The sequence below is a fragment of the Balaenoptera borealis genome (assembly GCF_965194805.1).
Source record: "Balaenoptera borealis genome assembly, chromosome: 2".
NCBI classification, from domain to species: domain Eukaryota; kingdom Metazoa; phylum Chordata; class Mammalia; order Artiodactyla; family Balaenopteridae; genus Balaenoptera; species Balaenoptera borealis.
Window position 1 is genome coordinate 172,024,615 of NC_138867.1, and position 20,324 is coordinate 172,044,938.

The 20,324-nt window shown below is 53.9% G+C and overlaps 2 protein-coding genes across 10 annotated transcripts in view; one reads left to right on the forward strand and one right to left on the reverse strand.

The window, feature by feature from the left end:
- Positions 1 to 4,231: 4,231 nt before the first annotated feature.
- On the reverse strand, positions 4,232 to 18,345 carry ARMC6 (armadillo repeat containing 6). Of its 3 annotated transcripts, none has more exons than XM_082378842.1 (8): positions 18,070 to 18,345; positions 14,029 to 14,198; positions 12,787 to 12,869; positions 9,381 to 9,954; positions 7,468 to 7,613; positions 6,666 to 6,797; positions 6,154 to 6,291; positions 4,232 to 5,007 (listed from the first exon to the last, which is right to left on the reverse strand). In XM_082378842.1, exons 2-8 carry the CDS (start codon positions 14,153 to 14,155, stop codon positions 4,795 to 4,797), a joined length of 1,413 nt encoding a protein of 470 aa, XP_082234968.1. In that variant the 5' UTR covers positions 14,156 to 14,198; positions 18,070 to 18,345; the 3' UTR covers positions 4,232 to 4,794. The 3 variants fall into 3 exon arrangements, with proteins under 3 accessions (XP_082234968.1, XP_082234967.1, XP_082234969.1); XM_082378841.1 differs by having other exon boundaries at positions 17,966 to 18,345; XM_082378843.1 differs by lacking the exon at positions 18,070 to 18,345 and adding an exon at positions 17,871 to 17,987.
- Positions 18,346 to 18,351: 6 nt separating this feature from the next.
- The window catches only part of SUGP2 (SURP and G-patch domain containing 2), a 30,770-nt gene continuing 28,797 nt past the window's right edge, over positions 18,352 to 20,324 (forward strand). For 4 of the 7 annotated variants that reach the window (XR_014241114.1, XM_082378837.1, XM_082378836.1 and 1 more), the window contains exons 1-2: positions 18,352 to 18,515; positions 19,971 to 20,102. Coding sequence is in view for 5 of the 7 variants with exons in the window: in XM_082378837.1 (XP_082234963.1) it covers positions 18,485 to 18,515; positions 19,971 to 20,102 (163 nt within the window). In the remaining 2 variants the exon portion in view is untranslated. Of the gene's footprint in view, positions 18,568 to 18,621; positions 18,977 to 19,970; positions 20,103 to 20,324 lie in introns of those variants that run through there. The other 3 variants (XM_082378840.1, XR_014241115.1, XM_082378839.1) reach the window with 3 other exon arrangements.

Genomic DNA, 20,324 nt, shown 5'->3' on the forward strand with positions numbered 1-20,324 from the left:
TAAGGCAGTGTCAGAGCACAGCCACTGGGGCCCTGAGTGACTAGGGTTTGAATACTTGTCCAGCCACTGACTGCATAACCTTGAGCAAGGCACTTGTGAGCCTCAGTTTCCTCATGGGACAATGATTCCTACACCTTCATCTTTCCTCTCTGGGGCTTCTCCCCTGGGAGAATTTATATTCCAGCCCTCACCTTGACCTTCTGGTGAAAGCCTTTGACCCACTGCAGGTCACATCTGGCCTGTGAGCCCCAGCTTTTCTGTGAGGTGCGGGGTCATGGGATTCTTTGCAGATAGGGAGGCAGGTGCTGTCCAGTGCTAGGCTGTGTCATTGGCACCTCCCCCAAGCCCACCCTGTTCTCTAACTCACCAAGTGCTAGGGCAGAGAGGATTACATATGTTCCCAGATACTGGCTCTTATTTCCTCTAGGTGTGGGCTGGGGTTGGTGGAGATCAAGTTCAGAACCAGGGAATCCTGAGAGGGAGCAAGGCTGAGCTAGATCCTAATAATGGCTCACATTTCAGGGCTGTGCAAGCCCCCTGCTAAGTGCATAATCTATAACTTCTCAAAGGGCCCCTGTGAGGAAACAATGGGGGGCTCACAAGTGGGAGTAACTAGCCTGGGGCTACCATCTGCCTCCTGATATTCCCAGGATATTCCCACCTGAGCCTCCTCTCAAATATCTCCCAACTTGGTTGGCTTCCCTGCAACTTCCAGGCCCTAGTCTCCGAATTCTGCCTTCTGGAGAAGAGGAGCTGAGTGCTGAACACCTACTGGGTGTCAGGTCTTTGCTGAGCCAGGCACTTCTCAAACACCATCTCATGACCTGACTTCCAGATAGGGGTGATGGTGCCCACTTTGCAGATGGGAAAACTGAGCTTCGTGCAACCGCTGTTTCTTGCTGGAAGGGCCTGGGACTGGGTTTGAATCCCTGCTCTTCCTGACTTGCTGGCAACAGGACCTTCAGCAAGTGACTCAAACTCCCTGCCTCAGTTTCTCCAAGTAGCTCCCAGGGTCGATGGGAGCATTAGCGAAATGAATGGAAGCAAACCACAAACGTGTTGGTCTACAGCAAGTGCTTGCTGAGTGTTGGTTGGATAAACTGTTCTTTTCGGGGCCTCTGTTTCCCTCTCTGTAAATAGCACTTGATGGAATGTAGACACAGACCAACTATGGGAGTGGTTTGCCACCCAAAGAGGGAGATATTTATACTGAAGGAGTCCCCACCTGCAGCACCCACCTGCCAGGTCCTGTGAGGGAGGCAGTAAGCTCCTGGAAGGTCTCACAGTACCCCCAGGGACAGTGCCAACTGAGGCAAGTGTCAGGCAGTGGCCCAGCACTGGGCTGCCTCTCCTGATGGTGCCAGTGGTGCTGGCTGGGCTCTGGCTTCTGTTCACTCATCAGCAAGCTGGTGCTGGCCAACTTCCCTGCCACCTCCCAACAATGGCAGGCAGTGTCTCTTGGCATCAGCAACTGACACCCCCCACCATGGGCACCTCGGCTGTACCTGGTGAGGGTGCCCAGGGGATCCCAGCTTTTCCCTGTCTGCCTGGCTTCCCCTGGGCAGGACACTGACTCTCTGCGCCGCCAGTTCCCGCTACTTCTCAGGAATCCCAGGAATCATCTGACACGATGGCCGTGAGCCAGGCCTGGGCACAGTGACAGGGCTTAATCAACCGAGGCTAGAGAGCCATTTGCCCAAGGTCATGTTAGCAACGCTGGCAACAGAGGAGGGGCACGGAGGCAGGCCGAGCCAGGTTCTCATCCCATCTCGTCCCCTTGAATGCCGACGAGTCTGTTTCTCATCTGGAAAATGGGGTTCACAGGCCCTGCCTCTCAAATGTGTTCACAGTGAAAAAGCAACAGTGTTCCTTTCCCAGGACGCTGGGCCCTTCCCTGGCTGGAGGGACACATCCTTAACAGTCAAGACTAACTGATTCAAAGGCAGCCTCACTCAGCCTCCCAGAGGCTCAGAGAGGTCAGGCCCCTCCTCGAAAAGCACACAACAGTAGAGGCAGAACTGAGTGTGCTGACCCCTTTCTTGTAGCGGTTTCCCCCTTAGCCCATGTTTCCGTGTCAAAAACAAGGGCAGTATGGCAAGCACTCCTTAAAACAGTGCTCTGTGCCAGGCATCCCCCGAACCAGGCCTTGCTGTGGCCCTGTGCAGTGACACACTTAGCTCATTTCCAGGTGAGGAGGCAGAGGCTCACCTGAAGTGGCAGAGGAGGGACTGGAACACAGGCCTGGCGGACCTCAGTGAAATGTGGGGTCTTCAGCTGGAGGCGGGGCCTCACCCAGCCTGGGGATGTCCAAACAGGCCCTGACCCACACCCGCTGGAGACACCCTCAGGCAAGGTGGGGAGGACTGATAAGCAGGAGCCACCCCTCCTGGAAGAAGCCTGCAGCTGTAGGAAGGCTGGTTGGAAGCGCAGGGGAGGGGACTGGGGCTGCAGGGGCAGAGGCCTTCCCTCCAACCACCCTGCGTACCTATTAATTTACTCAGGTGTACATTCAAAAACATTTATGGGAAACTGGAGCAGAGCGGGGACCCAGGAGCCTGCCCATATGGAGCTCATGGACGGGGGGGAGGGGCAGACAAAGGAGAAAAGCCCACAAGTGAGGTGACCTTAGATGGGGTCAGAGATCAAGGACACAGCACAAGTGGTGATTGGCGGGGGGTGGGGGGCGCGGGTGGTGGTGCCAGGGCAGGGGAACAATAGGGAATCTCTGAGAAGGCAATGTGTGATCTGGAACCTGGTGCCAGGAAGGAGCTGGCCACAGGTAGGGCTGGGGAAGGATGCTCCATGCAGCGTACAACATGTACAAAGGCCCTGAGGCGGGCAGGCTGGAGTGACTGGAACTGTGATTAAAGGGGAGCATGGGGAAGATGTGGGTGGGAGGCGGGTAGGGCCTGGAGGACAGTTTGGTTTTATGGGGAGGGCAATGGGGAGCCACAGGCAGGTTGAGAGCAGAGCTGAGGCAGGAATTACACGGCTGGCACCTCAGACTTCCCCAGAAATGGACTAGTAGCTCCCACCTCCCCCCGCAAGAGACAGATGAAGAAACATGATGCTCACGGGGCCCAAGGACTGCTCCAAGGTCACATGGGTGGCCAACCTAGAAGTCAAGTCGGGGCAACCTGGAGCAGGTGTGGCTGAGTCCCCAGTGAGGGAGGTCAGGGCCGGGTGACTGGGTCAGAGGTTCTCATCAGCCCCACTGAGCTGGCAGGGCCCCACCCATCCAGGGGTGGAGGAGCTTTGGACACCACAGGAAGGTGGGACCAGGGTGATGCTCCCCCCATAGCTATTTGCATGGGCCAACTTCCATAGAAACCAGAAGCCTTCTGGGCAAGGGCCTGAGCTGATGTCAAGGTCTGAACTCAAGACATTCTTCAGCCTAGAGGAGGTGAATGACCTGTAGTGTGGTGGGGACTCCGAGAGGTGAGAAGTGCTCCTAATGTGTGAGCTGGAGGTGTCAGGCATGGCGCCTGGAGCCCACCAGGGGGCCTGAGGCTGCCCTGACCCTGACTGGGCCACGCGGGATGCACGAGCTGCCAGGTGACCACATGACCCCAAGGGTGAATGCAGAGAAGGAGAGCTGGGGTCTGCCAGGCACCGCTGCCTGGCGACTCCTCCAAGACACTTGGGGAGGATGGGCACTGGGGGCAGCAACAGTGATGCCCACTTTACAGATGGGGAAACTGAGGCTCAGAGAGGGAAGCCAGGCTGCCGAAGCCAGCCAGTGAGTGAGGACCTCAACGTGGCCAGGTGGGAGAGTGCAGGACGGTCTCCTGGGATGACTCGGGTGCTAAAGCTAGACGGTCAGGTGTCTCCCATGTGCCCAGCTCTGCTCCAACACCCTTCGGAGGGGGCTCTATCCCCTCCCCTCTCCCTGCTTTACGGAGGAGCAAATCAAGGCTCAGAGAGGTTAGGTCACCAGCTCAAGGCCACAGAGCTGGGTGGGGGCTAGACACTGAGCGCTCCAGCCCCCGAAAGTCAATGCACATTGAGGAACAGCAACCTTGGCACCCTTGGATCCCAAGTCTGACAATGACCCCAGCAGCCCACCCCTCTGAGGGTGACAGTGAATCATACATGGCAGGCTGCTCTCAATACCCCTTCACTTTCCTCAGTGAACCCATGACCTCCCCAAACATGCACCCCTCTCCCCTGTTCTTTGAGGCCACTGGCTGTGGCTCCCATGCCACGTGGTGCTACAGAAGAGACCCTTCCATTGATCAACCAACAGTCCTTTATTACCAGGCATCACTGGCTGGCCTGGGACACCTGGAGACAAACGAGCCTTGGTCCCTGCCCTCTGTTCAGCACAGCAAGGCATCTGTGATCCATTTTACAGGTGAGAGAAGCAGTAGCAGGGATGAGAACAGACTTGTAGGAACAGAAGTGGGATCCCTGCCCTGCTTTGAGATTGGCCAGTATGGTTTCCAGGTTTCAGACAGACCTTTGGCCCTAAGCAATGCTGAGGGGGCGCTTCTACTAGGAAAGGGCAGTGGGGTTGGGTGGCATAGGACGGATGAAGCCGAGGCTGTCAGCCGGTGAGCAGAACAGCATGCGGGGAGGCCGGGACCCAGGGGCTGCTTTCTGCTGTGTAGGTACCTCACTAATGCTCCCTTCCCACCCCCTGGCCAATGCTTGGTACCCATCAGAAAGCACTTCCTGTTAATGGGGGAGGAATCTGGAGGCAGAGTAGCAGGACATGATTCCTGCCCCCACCCTCTCCCCGGCTGTTCCTGAGTCACATGACTCACCCAGTCACAGCTCACACTGAGCCTGGGCTCACGGTGCCAGATTACCCTTCTGGCCAGTCCACAGCTCTTGGAGCTCGACGTGGCAGCCCAGGTCCCTCAGGGCGGCCTTGGCCACGTCCTCACAGTCGTGATGGGTGGCACGGGCCCGCGAGATGAGTGCCTCAGCCCCCAGGTCCAGGATGGGCTGTGAGAAGGTCTGGCTTCGGGCCACCAGGTTTCGGATCAGCATGCAGGCCTGTTTCTAGAAGGGAGAGCAGAAGGCGAGTGGCTGTGAGCCAGCAGGTGGGAGCCGGGGGTGGGGTCCACTCTGACCTCGGAGTCCTCATCATAAGACAACATGGCTGCAGCCATTCAGCAGGTGCCTACGCTATGACTCATCAGGCTAGACTCATGCCTCCACTTCATCCTCTTGGCAGCCCTGGAGGCAGGGCTAATCACCCCAGCTCCCAGATGAGGAGACTAAAGCTCAGGGTAGCTAAGTGCTTGGCAGGTGGGGCTGGTCCCTCAGGTGCGAGACCCAAAGTCTCAGAGCAACATCCCCTGATGCTGGCCGGGCAGCAGGGGAGGAGGGCAGGGAAACAGTGGGAAAAGTGGGGTTGTGTACAGGGTCCATCTGTCAATTATACTGTTATTCATTCAGTCGGCATTTGTGCTCCGTGTCTCTGCCGGGGGTGGGTGCTGAGAAGCACCCCAACATGGCATCCACCACCAGTGGGAGAGCAGGTGAGAAGCAGGTGAGGTGTGAGGGCCCGCCCGGCCGGGGTGGTCAGGAGTGGGCAAGGTGATGGGCCAGCCAAGGGCACAGCATCCTGGAGGAGGGAGCAAAGGTCCCCAGTGGGACCAAGCCTGGTGTGTCTCAGGACCAACAAGGAGGCCCCTGTGCTGGGAGGGTATGAAAGGTGGGAGGCAGGGAGCGCCCTGGGGGCTGCTGCAGGGAGGAATGTGGGTTTCTGGCAGGGCTGCGCATCGCCCTGTCTACACTTCATCTCTGCTGACTCCCCAGCAAGGCGTGGACAGTGGCCCCACATGCAAAACACAAAGCAGCAGCCTAAGGTGGGGCAGGGAACCTTTCCCAAACCCCAGCAGATCCCCAGCTGCTGGTCCCCACAGCTCCTCCTCCTCCTCAGATCCCTCTAAAGAGACTGTTAGGAAAGGAAAAGAGCAAATGCAAGAAGAGCAAAGAAGACAGCAGCGGGCAGAATTCAGCACATTTCTGGAGGATGGGAAGTAGATGCAGGACATCAGGGGCTGAGAAGGAAGGAGACCCTGGAGCCTTGGGTCATGATGGGGATGGGACAGGGACAAAGAGGACCTGCACCCTCCCCCTCCCGCCCCCGGCGACGTGCACGCCAGGCTCCCGTCCCCTCCTCCTGTCCCCCATGCCTACCTGCACGCCAGCCTCCTGCGGGTGTGCCTTCATGGCCTGCAGCGCAGCCAGGGCCCCGCCGCCCTCCACGATGATCCGGCTGTTCTCTGGCTTGCGCAGTGCCAGGACACACAGGGCCGCGCAGCTCTGCTCACACACCTGCGGGGTGGGTCACGGGGATGGCTGAGAGGAGGCAGACAGACCCCCACTGTCACCAGCTCCCCAGGTGAGTGCCCTGCAACCTCACCTGGACAGACCGCTGTCAGTCCACGCGTGTACTGGACCAGAAGTAACAGAAACGACACCAGGTGCATCAAACCAGCTCTTAGGGGTGATGGTCTCACCCCAGGCCCCTTGCTCGCCCCACCCCGGCCCTCACTCACCCTGCCCCCAGCCTCTTGCTTGCTGACCTCACCCTAGGCCTGGCCCTGCTTCGGGAGATGGGAAAGACCGTTATGTAGATACAGATACTGATCTGGGAATCCAGCCATGCGGCCCCACCTCGTGTGTCCCCCCTGCCCTGGGGTGGGTACCTGGGGACTGGCCAGGTGCCGGGTCATGGCGAACACAATGGACTCTGTCCCGCCGGCGCGGACAATGGCATCCTTCACATCATCGTTGCCTGCGATAGCCCTCAGGGCGCTCAGCACTTGCTTCACAAGGTCCTGAAGAGAGGGCAATGCACGGGTCACACCCAGCCACACCCCTCTCCTGAGAGGCACCCAGGCATTAACTGCTTGGCTGTGTCTCGAGGGAGGGTCTGGGGCTGTTTCAATGTCTGCTGTCTGAACACAGGTGGGGCCACCCCGGGGCATGCAGCTGGCATGGAAGAGCAGGGTTATTCATCACTTGCTGTATAGAGAAGGCAGGGGAGGCTCAGGGAAGTGGATCCTGTGGTTCAGGCCACCTGCATCCAGGCGAGGCGTCTGGATGACTTCAACCCCCCCACCCCCACCCCCGCCAAAACACACACAGAGAGGCATGTGGCTGGCTCAGGCCAGCGAGCAGAGTGGCCTCACTGAAGCATCACACACCTGAGCTGGGGTCTGGACCAGCCCCCCCACCACTAAAGGACAGTGAGAGAGAGTGGGTGGGTTTGTTTTCCCCCTAAATTTGAGGTCCTTCTCATGGGTCATGAGAAGTGAAAACTGATCTTTGGATCTGGGCTCAGCAGACAGGGCCAGTGTGTTCTGACTCAAGCCTGGCTGGCTGATCAGGGCCTAGAGGGGCAAAGTTCACTGGGAGGCCCGGAGCCTTCCCCAGGTGTCAAGAGAAATGACAGAGTGAAACTCAGGCGAGGGGACTTCACACCCTAAGACAGCTCTGGACGCCCACCTGGTGGTCACTGCAGTCGCCCAGCAGGGCCACCAGGACGCTGAGGCCCCCGAGGTCGACGACCTCCTGGCAGAACTCGTTGCGGACAGCCAGGCGGGACAGGGTGCTGCAGAGATCACTCAGGATGCTGGGGTTGTCGGGGAACGCTGCAGACGGAGGAGGAACCGCTGGGGTGAGGAGAGAGAAAACCAACCCAGGCTCCGAGCCAGTAGTCCTGGGAGGAATCCCGAATCCCGCTCCACCAGCGAAGCCTGGCCCCTCTGCCTGGCCGGGTGGCCGCCTGTACCAGGAGGGCCTCAGGGACCACAAGGTGCGGGGGTGGGGGCGGGGTGCTGCCTGGGCCTGCAGTGCCCCCTGCTGGCTTCGGGGGAAGACACAGGACTGTACCTTCCCCTCCACTGTGCCCCAGATAAATTCCAGACCAACTGATGATCTCCGCTAAAAAAAGAAAACCATAATAGTGCTATAATAAGACATCGGAGACTATTTTTATGATCTTGGGTAGGGAACGACCTTTCTAACTGCAACAGGACACCTAGAAGCTGCAGAGGGACATATGGATAGAGTTGACCTGAGCAAAATTAAACACAGATGCTGAAGACAAAGCTCAGAGGCACCAGGGAGGAGAGGCATGACTGAGAATGACGGCGGGAGGAGAGTTAGGGAGTTAGCAGGGGGGCACGGAGAGCCATAATGACACAGAGCTCAGTGATGGTCGTTTATAGGACCCCCTGGCCAGGCCACAGTCCCCAGTGACTCCATGAATACTAATCCGGGTGTGCCGTGGAGGCATTCTCTAGATGTGGTACATCCACGACCAGCTGACTTCAAGTAATGGAAATGACCCTCGACGGTCTGGGTGGGCCTCATCTAATCAGCCAAAGACCTTAAGAGGGAAACTGAGGTCTCCCTGAAGAGGAAGAAGCTTGCCAGCAGAGTACAGTGTTGGTTCCTGCCCAAGCCTCCGGCCCGCTTCACAGATTTCAGATTCAAAAGCCCCATGACCACACCACATGAACCAATACCTTGCAATAAATCTCTCTCTCTATATATATATATACACGTATATATGTATACATATATATACAAAAATACACACACACACACACACACACACACACACACACACACACACCCTACTGGTTCTGTCTCTGTGGTAGCACTCTCACTGATAGGAGCTCCTGTAAATAAACAAGGAAGGTGCAAAGCACCCCTCGGAAAAGCAGCCCAACCCTGCAGCTGGTTTTCACCCTCTCTGGAGATGTGGAGGGGAGATTGAGGCAGGCCCTACTCCCCCACAGACAGGGCCAGAGTCGCACACACAGGCCTGGCGAGAGAGCCAGAGCCACAGGGCAGGCTGGAAAGGGGAACTCATTCTTCTAGCACCTTCTGTGCACCAGACCCCAGTCAGGCCTTTTCCAGTGGGTGCAGTGGACAGAGGTCAGGGGCTTTGGTGCCCAAACGTCAGTGTTGTGACCTCCCTTGGCTGCCTCATCAGGGTCACCCCAGAGTCAGGCACATGGACATGCACAAGAATGGGTGGCCAAGTATGAACCAAAGTGTAAACCTCTGCCTGGGAGCGGCCACAGTGAGTGCCAGCAACACTCCCCCATCTTTGGGAAACAGCACCCTTATTTTTCCCTTTGAGGAGCCCTCTTTTCCACTCTCAGTCTGTGTTGCTGGACGGAGCCAAGCCCCCTCCCCAAATGGTTCTAGAGATGAGCATGGGATGTGGTCTGGGCCAATGAGCGCTGGCTTGGAACTCTCCTGGAGCAACTAGGAGTAAAGACACTGTTATGCTAGGGCTGCCATGCAGGTGGGACCAAGCTGACAAATACAAGTGGTGCCCAGAGCCAGCCAGACCTGAAGCAGTCCTAAACCCTGACTCTCACTCTTACCACACCTGCTCCTACCTTTGGCGGCCTCAATGAGCACCTTCAAGCCTCCATTCTCCTGCACGATCATCTTGGCATGGTCATGGGCACGGCCGAAGGGCACACGAATGTCATCGTCAAAGGTCATGATGCGTAGGGCCCAGCAGGCCTCCCTGACCACGTCGGCACAGCAGCTGTGCCGGGCAATGGCGCCGGTCAGCAGGGGTAGCACGCCGGCCTTCACCAGGCTCTGCCGGTTCTGCTCGTGCTTCAGGCAGGCGTGGCGCACACAGCGGATCCCCGAGCAGGTCACGTTGGCCGAGTCAGCGTTCTGGGCCAGTGTGGCCACCAGGAGCTGCAGGCCCTGCGTGTCCAAGAGGTCGGGCTGGCCATCAGTCAGGGCTGACAGGGCATTGAGGGCCTGGAGCAGGAGACCCTGGTCACCTGCTGCGGCCAACTTCCAGGTGGCGAGGAGGATGGGGTAGGCCCCCTTCTCGGCTGCCAAGAAGCGGCAGGCCTTTTGCTGCTTGCACTGCTCGCAAAAGCGGGCGAGGTGTGCTGACACCTCCTGGGGGTGAGAGCGGGCCATGGACTCCTGCAGGTCATCCAGGGCCTAAGGGACATGGGAGAAACCTCAGTGTCAGCTCAGTCCAAAGACGGTCACAGTGACAGTGCTGCACCCCTGTGGGATTCCCTCGTGTGGGATCTGGGCCTTGGTGGAAGTTCTGTGGGGCTAGTTCCAGCTGTGGCAGCTTCCACACCTGTGCTTTTATTTATTTATTTTTTAATATTTATTTGGCTGTGCTGGGTCTTAGTTGCGGCATGCAGGATCTTATAGTTGCAGCATGTGGGATCTTTAGTTGCGGCATGCGAACTCTTAGTTGTGGCATGTGAGATCTAGTTCCCTGACCAGGGATTGAACCCGGGCCCCCCCGCATTGGGAGCATGGAGTCTTAGCCCCTGGACCACCAGGGAAGTCCCCACTGAGCTTGAGAGGCCATGGAGGGAGGGAGGGAGGGAGAGGGAGAGAGGAAGAGAGAGGCCCTGCCATCTCAGTGTCCCTGACAAGGAGCCACACACACGAGTACAGACATTAAACATTCTAGCTCTAGCTGCCATTGCATGAGAGGCCCCCAAGTGAGAACAGCAGAAGAACCATCCAGCTGAGATCAGTCAACCCAGCAAAATCATCAAAAACAATAAAATGGCTATTGTTTTGGGTTGTTTGTTGTTGTTGTTTTTTGGCCGTGCCATGTGGCTTGCAGAATCCTAGTTCCCCGACCAGGGATCGAACCTGGGCCCACAGAAGTGAAAGCACGGAGTCCTAACCACTGGACTGCCAGGGAATTCCCTTTGGGTTGTTCGTTATGCAGTCATTAACTAACTGACATACCCACCAATGGCCAGCTCTCTAAGGAAGGTGAAAGCCACCTTTACCAGTCCTGCCCATATCATATACCTCCTGTTCATCTCTCTCATTCACTCCACAAATATTTACTGAGCACCTGCCAAATGAAACCATGCTGTACACACGGTTGGTTTACCCGTGTTCAACTCTAAGCCCTTGGAGAAAAAGCTTATAATGAGAGAAGACAATTTGAATAGGGCACACAAGTCTAGTGGCCACTCAATGCCCTGACCTGAGGACCTGTCTCAGCTTGAGCCCAAGATGAACCCATGACCCTGGAGCTTATGACATCATTTGCATCCAGCCCTGGAGAGGGTGGGTCTATAGATACCATCAGCCCAAAGTGCTTTGATTTGGCCTTGACTGCCATCAAAGTCAAGAATGCCTGTCAGCCAACCCTCGCTGAGCTCTCATTTGTGGACTTAACTAAACATATGTTATGATGAAACAGAATATTAAGAAATATGTTAATTGGCCCAACACTGTAAATCAACTCTACTTCAATAAAAAAGAAAATTTTTTAAAAGGTGAAAGAAATAGGTTAAAACCTATTTGTGTGTGTGACTTGAATAGATATTTCTTCAGAGAAGATACACAAATGGCCACTAAGCACATGAAAAGATGTTCAACATCAAATCAAAACCACAATGAGACACCATCACGCCCATTCAGGTGGCTACTATGAAAAGAAAAACAAACAGAAAATAACAAGTGTTGGTGAGGGTGTGGAGAAACTGGAACCCTGTGCACTATTGGTGGGAATATAAAATGGTGCAGCTGCTGTGGAAAGCAGTATGGTGGTTCCTCAAAAAATTAAACCAAGAGATCCAGCAATTCCACTTCTGGGTATATACCTAAAAGAATTGAAAGCAGGGTCTCAAAGAGATATCTGTACACCCATATTCACAGCAGCATTATTTATAGCAGTCAAAAGGCAGAAACAACACAAGTGTCCATCAACGGACAAATGGATAAACAAAATGTGGTACAGCCATACAATGGAATATTATTCAACCATACAAAGGAATATTATTCAGCCACAAATACTACAACATGGATGAACCTTGAGGACATCATGCTAAGTGAAATAAGCCAGTTCCAAAAGGACAGATACTGTATGATTTCCCTTAGGTTCACATCCACGGCTGTCTCCCCCTCCTCCTCCCTTTTTTTTGGGGGGGGGGGTCCATGCTGTGTGGCTTGTGGGATCACTTCTTCTCTTTGGATCTCAATTTTCCCATCCTTTAAATGGGGATGATAACCCTACCCTCAGAGGTGTCTTTGGGCGAATAACTGAAACGGCATAAGGAAAGCACCTGGCACAGAACTGAGTCCACAGCCGGTTCTCAATAAAAACTAGAACCTTCTGCTGTTTCACCAACAGTTTACATCCATCCAGTTTGATGGATGACCTTAAATAAAGGACTTAACCTCTGTGAGCTGTACTTTCCTTGTTTGGGTCACTGGAGAGCAAGGGCAGGTTCTGGGCCTCCGTTTCCCCATCAGAAAGCCAGAGATGACACCACCTACCTTGCAGGCCAGTTAGAATGCTAAGGGGATGGGTTGTAATGTGCCAGTAAAGAGTCGGTGCTCAGTAAGTGACAGCCTTACTGTGATTGCATTTTCTTTTCCTGGGATTCCTGTCCAATTTTCTGAGCAAATTCAGTGGTTGGGAGGCCAGAGAGAGGCTCCTCCAGGGGGCCCTGAACCCCAAGGCTCCCAACACCAAGACAAACATGAATGCTGTCCGCCCCTTACGTTTGGAGTGCTATCCACTCCCTGTCCACTCTGGCAGCTCCAATCCCAGAATGTGGCATGTGGGTGGGTGGGCAGATCACAGTGGCCTCTGAGAGGCCCTTTGACATGGACTCAAGGAGCCCTGGTTGCACACTCAGCCTTGCCTGTGCTTGCTGAGTAGGCTCTGACCTTCTGAATCTGTGTCTGCCATCTGGGAACCAGGGAAAGGGTGCCCCCGACAGAGTTATGAGGTGATGCAGGACCATGTGTGTAAGGCCCACGTGGGCTGCCCTCTCCTACCTGCAGGATGTCATGTGTGGGCTCCTGGGGTCCATCCGCAGAGACTTTCGGCGTCATCCTTACAATGTTGCTCAGATCAACCCCTGCGGGGGATGAGGAAGTCAGGAAACAAGTGACAGCCATCATCCCCATGGGCCTGCTGGAGTCACACCTCACGTCCCTTCAGCTGGGACCACCCTACTCTGGAGGCCTTCAGGGATCTGCCCAGCTCCCCACCCCACTCCCTCCCTGCCTGGGCAGGGCCCAGCAGCCACGCCCACACGGGGGTGTGGGGTTGGGGGGGGGTCTTTGCACCTTTGCCCTGTCTTTGCCCTGTCCAGCCAATGGGAGCAGAGGAGTAGTGAGGCTACACACCAGCGCCACAGTGAGAGACACACTCTGCCTGGTGGGCTGAGAAGGGAGGGGAACCCATGGCCTTCTCCCTTGGGGCTCCCATTGTTCTTCACCCTGGCTGCATCCCCAGCCTCGTCTGTACCCCCGAAGGAAGCCCCCACTGTGCAGAACCTGTCTAGGGGACCCACCAGCCCCTGTCCAGTGTCTATACACTACTCTGTGCCCGGGACACCAGCTTCTGACCTCGAACGCTGGATCCCCAGTCTCCCTCGCCCTCTGGCGTCTGACTGGGTTTGGCCAATGGGAAGCCGGACTCAAGATCAGGGGCAGGAGGAGTGGGAGAGTAGGGTGTTCATCCCCAGCTTCCTGCCTCTGCCTCTATCAGATGACCCTCATCCCTTGCCTTGGCCTGTCATGGGAAGGGGGAGGTCCCTGCTGTGGCTAGCAGGGTCTAACCCTGCCCACATTATTGCAAAGAGCTCCCTCTTAACCACTCTCTTCCAAGGCCTGGCTGGAGCATGCCACCTGTTTCCAGAGGCTGCTGCCTCCATGAACTCAAGCTGGAGTGCAGGTGGGGCAGGGAGACAGGTGGCCCTGTTTCTCGGGAGGTGGTCAAGAAAAGTCTCTTCAAGGAAGCGACAGTTAAAATGAGACCCACCTTGAAGGACCCAGCCCTGCAGATATCAGGGTAAGGTCCCGGCAAGCAGAGGGTGGGCTCCAGCAAGGTGGGAGTGGGTGGCCAGCGTGCCTGGGGCAGAGTGTAGACAGAAGATAGTGCCCAGGGCTGTCATGCCAGGAGGGATGTGGTCATGGCAGGATACCACTCCTTTCACATTAAGAGCCGTGGACTGGAGGCGACTCTTGGGCAAAGAGCCAGACCAGCGCTGAGACCGAGCCACACCACCCTACCTTGTGATTCAAACTGCTCCACGGCCTCTTTCACTGCCTCCTCTGGCCCCATCTCAAACTCCTCAATGTTCTCCCGAACGGCTGCATCAAAGGTCTCCTGGGTGATGCGCTTGGAGGCCATCTTCATCTCCTCTGTGCGGGGTCAAGGGCATCCAGTAGCTGCTCCCAATCTGAGAAGGTGAGAAGTAAGCATCATCAAGGGTCAGAGGGCAAATGAGAACCTGGCTACCATTTAGGGAGCATCTACCAAGGGGCCAGAGCCTATAACCGCCCTGGAAAAATTCTTACAACCCGAGTCACAGGAAAGGGTGATCTCCCAACATCCACAGAATATCTAAAAGTACAGACAAGGGCAGGTAGTTCAGTATATTTTATCTAAAAAATGGGGAATGTTAATATAATGTATGTCCTTATAGTAAACAGTAGTAACAGTAAAATAAATATAAAATAATATCTTAGTAATATTATGTTGTATGTTGTATGATTATAATATACTATAATATTACAATATAAACAATATTATTCACATATTACTCTATTATATAGTTATGTACTTCAAATGTACTTATCTAATGAAATAATATGTTATGATAGCATACCATTGCACTAATAAAATATAAAATAAAATAATGATATTAAATACTTATTTAATTAAATAATAACAATAAGTAATGTTTATTACTGTTACTATTAATATTTATTATTTTTACTAAATGATAATAAATAAAAAGAAAAGTAAATCAAAAGCTAATAGAAATAGTTACCTGTAAGAGGAGGTACAGAAAAGGATGGTGAGAGCAGGAATAGAAGCTGCATTATTCTCTCTTAACGTACCTTGTTTTACAGGTTTGAATTTGGAACTCAACTAAATGCTTTATGTGATTAGGAAAAGAAATACGCCAAAATAACCAAAATAAAAATAAAAGCAATCCCTAAAAATCAAGAGCAAAATGAAAGCCATGAACCTAACAGTATTTCTATGTGGATCAGATCATTTCATGCAACTTTAAAACACAGTGATATGACTGTATATTCTTACTGGGATCTACCCTAAGGATAGAACTGCAAAAGAAAATCTTCAACAGTTTTCAGTAATCATATTATTGGAAACCACATTAGAAATATTATTCAGAAACAATTATAGATGTAGCAAATAAGTAATAATGTTTATATCATTAGGAATGAGCATAAAAGAAAAAAGATTCTAACATAAAATCAAAGAAGTAAAAACTCAGAACTAAATTTGAACTGGAAATATGATATGAACTCATGATGCATTTTCTCTTGAGCAAATAACCAATTTTCTATTAATATGAACTGAAAATGCCTGGAGGAAATGATACCACAGCAGCAATGAGCAGCACCCTGAACACCAACTGTTGTCTCTAAATACCATTTCCCACCAGAGAAGCCAGGGCTCTTGGAGTAAGAGTTGATTCCAGGTCTGGGCAGGAAATGGGCCAGAGAAGCCAGAAGCATCCAGTGAGACCAGAAAGCAAAGACGCTTCTGAAGACCACTGGGGTCATGCCGCGCGGTATGGCCAAAAATTTAAAAAATGAAAAATACATCACTTTTCAAACTTATAGTAAAGTTGCAAGAATAGTACAAGGAGCACTGTATAAGCGGAAGGATCTCCTAGCTTCACCAACTGTTAACATTTTGCCATGTTAACCTCTCTATGTGAGTGAGTGTGTGCCTACGAGTGTGTGACACGTACATCATTTGAGAGTGTGTTCTAGTCATGGGACTCCTTCCTGCTACAGATGTCAGCATGAAGAGGACACTCTCTTATACATTCACGCAAAACTGAAATTTAACACAAGAAATTTAACACTGATACAATGCTATTTTCTACCATATAGTACACGATGGACTTTCTTGATTGTTGTAATATCGTCTTTTAAAACAGTTTTGTTTTCTTCTGGTCCCGAGTCCATTCCAGAATCATGCATCATAGAAAGCACAGAAAGTGCGTTAGGGGGACAAAGGCACATGGGGGCACTAGGACCGTGGCATGGGAATGTGTAAATTTGGGCTGTGAGGGAAACAAGCCACTCATGCCCTCACTGCTCTTTGTGGAGGCAGCACGGGATGTGATTATTCCATCTGTGTTTGTGCAGACGCTTGGGCTGGGGGTCGGGGGGAGGACAGGCTCCAGGGCCAGCCAGGAGGGCTCAAATCCCCAGCCCTCCACTTAACCTCACTGTTGGTCAATTCTCATGTGTGACACAGGGACAACCACAGAATCTACCTAGAGGGCTGCAGTGAAAATTCAACCCATCAATTTCTACAAAGCACTTAGAACAGGATTTGGCACAGAGCTCAATAAACATCACCTAGTTGTTCTTTTCCTTTGTTGCTTAAGAGGTAATTCAGCCAGTTTACTGGGGGGGTGGCAGACATAAGGGCATCAAACACCTCACCTCACTCCCTTGCAGATATCCCCCTCTTTATTCTCCAGAAGAACAGGGAGCCTGTTTAGGGATTGCTAAGGATTTCCAAATTAAAGGTGGAGGAAAAGAATAAGGATTTTCTGTTTCAAGATAAAGAATTTCTCACTGGGGAGCCCAGGCTGGTGGTGGTGGGGTGCTCCTGGCCAGCTCTGAGGGGCTGGATGCTGCTGGAGGGACTCTGCTTCCAGCTCTGCCACCAGACGTTGCTTCTGCTACTCTGGCCATGCTTCAGACCCGAGTGGGCCATTGATGAGTGGCCACTTGGTCATAGAAGCACAGTCCTAAAGGGGAATGTCATTGTGCCTACTTTAAGGATGAGGAATCTGAAGCTCAGAGAGGCAGCAAGAGGCCTGGCCATGATCCTATCCTGTCTCATTAACACTTTCCCTCCACCTAGGTCCTCTGCGGAGCTTCCACCAGCCCTTCCAGGCCGACTCCTCATGGGAGCCTTCCCTAGATACTCAGACAGAGACTGTGTACTCTCGGTACCCCCCCCCCCACCCTCCCCGCCCCAAGAATCTCCCTCTGCTCAGCCCTGAGATCCCTGAGCTGGGGAAGTCAGTGTCTGGCTCTGGAACCACCACTTAGGACAGTCCTTCAGGGTCCCCTGGGTCCAGCACAGGCCTGTGGGGGGCAGGGACAGGGATGAAAGTACAGCTCATGAGAAGGATGGTGCCTGAGAATGGTCATCTGGGAGCCACCTGGGGAACAGCCCAGGCCAGGAGAGGAAACAGCATTACCAACCCCCATGCTGCATCCAAGGCATGCTGAGGGGAAGGGAGTTATCAAGGCTCTCAACTGACAGCCTGCTTCCCTCTCTAAGCCATGGTTCTGCTTCTCAAGAAAATGGGGCCTTGACAAACCGGGGACCCTGAATGATTCATCTTCCTCCACCTGCCACACCCACCCTGGTTCAGGTGGCCTCACCTGCTTCCTCCCTGCCATACCCCGTGCCTCTGTGCTCTACAAGGCAGCCAGAGGGAGACTTGAAAGCACAGAGACCACCTCACTCACCTATTCAAAATCCCGCAGTGGCTTCCCAACCCTCTCAGAACAAAACCCAGTTCCCTTACCAGCACTTTCCCTACCTACACCTTCTCACCTGTGCTTCCCCGCTTCTTTCTCATTCTTCCCAGCTACCCAAGGGATATCCTTCATAACCACTTTGTTTAAAGCAGCCCCGCTCTCCTACCGCATCGCTCTCTTTTAGTATTTTAATACTGTCTCAACATGGAGCAAAATGATTCATCTATTTATTTGCTTTTACTGTCTAGTCTCCTCCCCAATGATATTTAACCTGAATGAGAGCTGGGGCCCGTTTTGTTAAACACCTTCTCCCCACAATGCCTAGGATGGGGCCGGACATGCAGCAGGCAGTCAGTACATACACAGGAGGTGAAAGAATGAATAAATGAAAAAAAGCGAAGGGCACGGAAGTGGGCGATTTTGTCCCTGGGCGGCATTCGTAACAGTCTTTCATTACCCAAAACCAAGTCCCAGACGGGCGCGTCACAATCACTAGTCCGACCCCGCGGCGTCCACTTTCTGCCTCGCGCGCGAGGGGGCTCGGCGGCCACCGCTCCTCACCCGGTCTTTGCGGCCACGTGGGGAAACGGTGAGGTTCGCGGCTGTCACCGGCTGCGCCGCCTCTGATCCCTTTCGGCCGCCGTACGTGCGCAGGCGCTTTGGCGCCGCCTCGCCTCGGCCTCCCTCAGCCCTGTGAACCGCTCCCGGGGTGACCAAGGGTGACCGTGAGTGCAGGTAAAGCCGAGGGAGCCAACAGGTGTGCGACGGCGGCGTCTTTGTCTCCTTTTTCGGGCGGTTCCCGTTGCCGCCGCTCCAGGCAGAGAAATTTTTTTGCCTCAGGAGTGTCCGCCCTGAAGACGGGGCAGTGCGCCTGCGCAAGAGAGTTTGGCGGCGGCTGTCTGCGCCTGTGCATCAAGGCTCGGCGGCGGCCTGCGCCTGCGCGGCGCGGCGCTGCGGAGACCGTTGGCTCATTTGCATGTCCCCGCCTCGCGCGGTGGCGGCGGCGGGTGAGGAACCTGAGGCGGCGGCGGGGGCGGCTCTGCGCGCGGTGGGCTCGGGGTGAGGCCCGGGCCAGGGCGTCGTCGACGTATGGGCCCCGGGGTGGGGGCTTTGGGCTGCACCCCGGGAATCCCGGGTCTCCACGATGGCGCAGCGGGCTCGGCCCTTGGCTGCGCGGCGGCCGCGTTGCGGCCGGGTCGGCCTGGGGGGCTGTCTGCGGCCTGCCGGGCCCGACGCCCCCTTTTCTTCGTCCTCGGAGGCCGGTAGGAGGCAGGCCGCGCCCGAAGGGGTTCATTCGTTCGGTCGTTCATTCATTCAACCTGAGCCGGGAGCGACCCCTCTGGTGGGGCGATAACGGCGGCGGGGCGCTGAATCCGGCTCTTTGCCATTTTTTAACTGGTTCCATGCCCACAGCAACCCCCATCATGAGCTGCCCATTTCATAGATGGGGAAGCGGAGGCACGCAAAGGTTAGGTCACTTGAATTGATCCCGGGCCACTTGGCCAGGAGACCCTGCCCTTCGGTAGTAGAGAACAAGGGGGCCCCGGGAAAAGGGCTGAAGGATAGGAAAAGGGGGTGATGGTTATAAGAAATGACTATAAGGCAGGGGCAGACTTGGGTTTTGAGGCTGGAGGTTTCAAGATGGAAGGGATATCTTGGTGGGTAAGGACACTGCCACTGGATTGCTCAGTGTTGCTTCTCAGTCTTTTTCTACTAAGTCTTCAGGGCTTTGTCCCCACTTCCAGTGCCCTGTTTGCCAGGTTTCAGTCTGGGCTGGCTGACCTTGGGTGGGTCAATTAGCCTGAATCTCCCTTTTGCATTTTTGTGTAATTTCATTCATAATAGGACCCACTTTTTTATTGGGTTCTTGCAAGAAGTAAACGGGATTGTGGGAGTCCCTCCCCTGCAACAGGACCTGGCACAGAATAAGCTCTGTCAGTAGGTCATCCTCACTGGTTAGGGATTTCTCCACTCACTCGTTGAGACACCTCTCTCAGAGGGGAAGTTAGCTCTCAGAGCCTCTTCGCCATGTCTGTGAAAATAGGAAAATAGAAATGGGAAAGATCACATCGTTCCTAACCACCATTTGCAACGGTTATGCTCCTACTGCCCTACATTGTTGTGTTCAGTTATGTGTGTTGCTTCATGTAGTCCTTCAGCAACCCCGGAGGTAGGACTGCTTTTATAGAGCTTCTTTTAAGGAACTCCGGGAAAATGGGCTCAGAGACGCAAAATAAATTGTCCAAGATCAACATGCTTGTCTTAACTCCTTCTCAGCCAGTACACACCTGTGAGATTCATGAGGGCAGAGCTCCCCTTAAAATAATCCAGCCTCCCTCTGAAGTACCATGCCAGATTATGGATTACTGCCTCCTTACTTTGAGGATTAGGTGAAACAGATCAGGCTCTGTGAGCATTAGTTGTCATTCTTAGTGTCTTTCGTTTCCCCCTTCTCACTACAGGTCAGAGAAACATGGCAGCAAGGAGAATTGCGCAGGAGACTTTTGATGCTGTATTGCAGGAAAAGGCTAACCGATATCATATGGACCCCAGTGGTGAGGCTGTAGGCGAAGCTCTTCAGTTTAAAGCTCAAGGTAAATTAAAGTGCCTGTTTTTTTGGGGGGGGATGGAGCGTGTGTTTAGGGTTGGGACAAGACCCCGACCTGCAACTCTTCAGATCCTACCTTCTTATTTGTTAGGGGGAGAGAAAATTTTCTCTTGGTCCACCTGTCATGTCACATCATTATGTAGAAGGAGGTATTGTCATTATGTCGAGGTTCTTCTCCCTGGGCACCTTCCCCCACCTAAAGAACGGT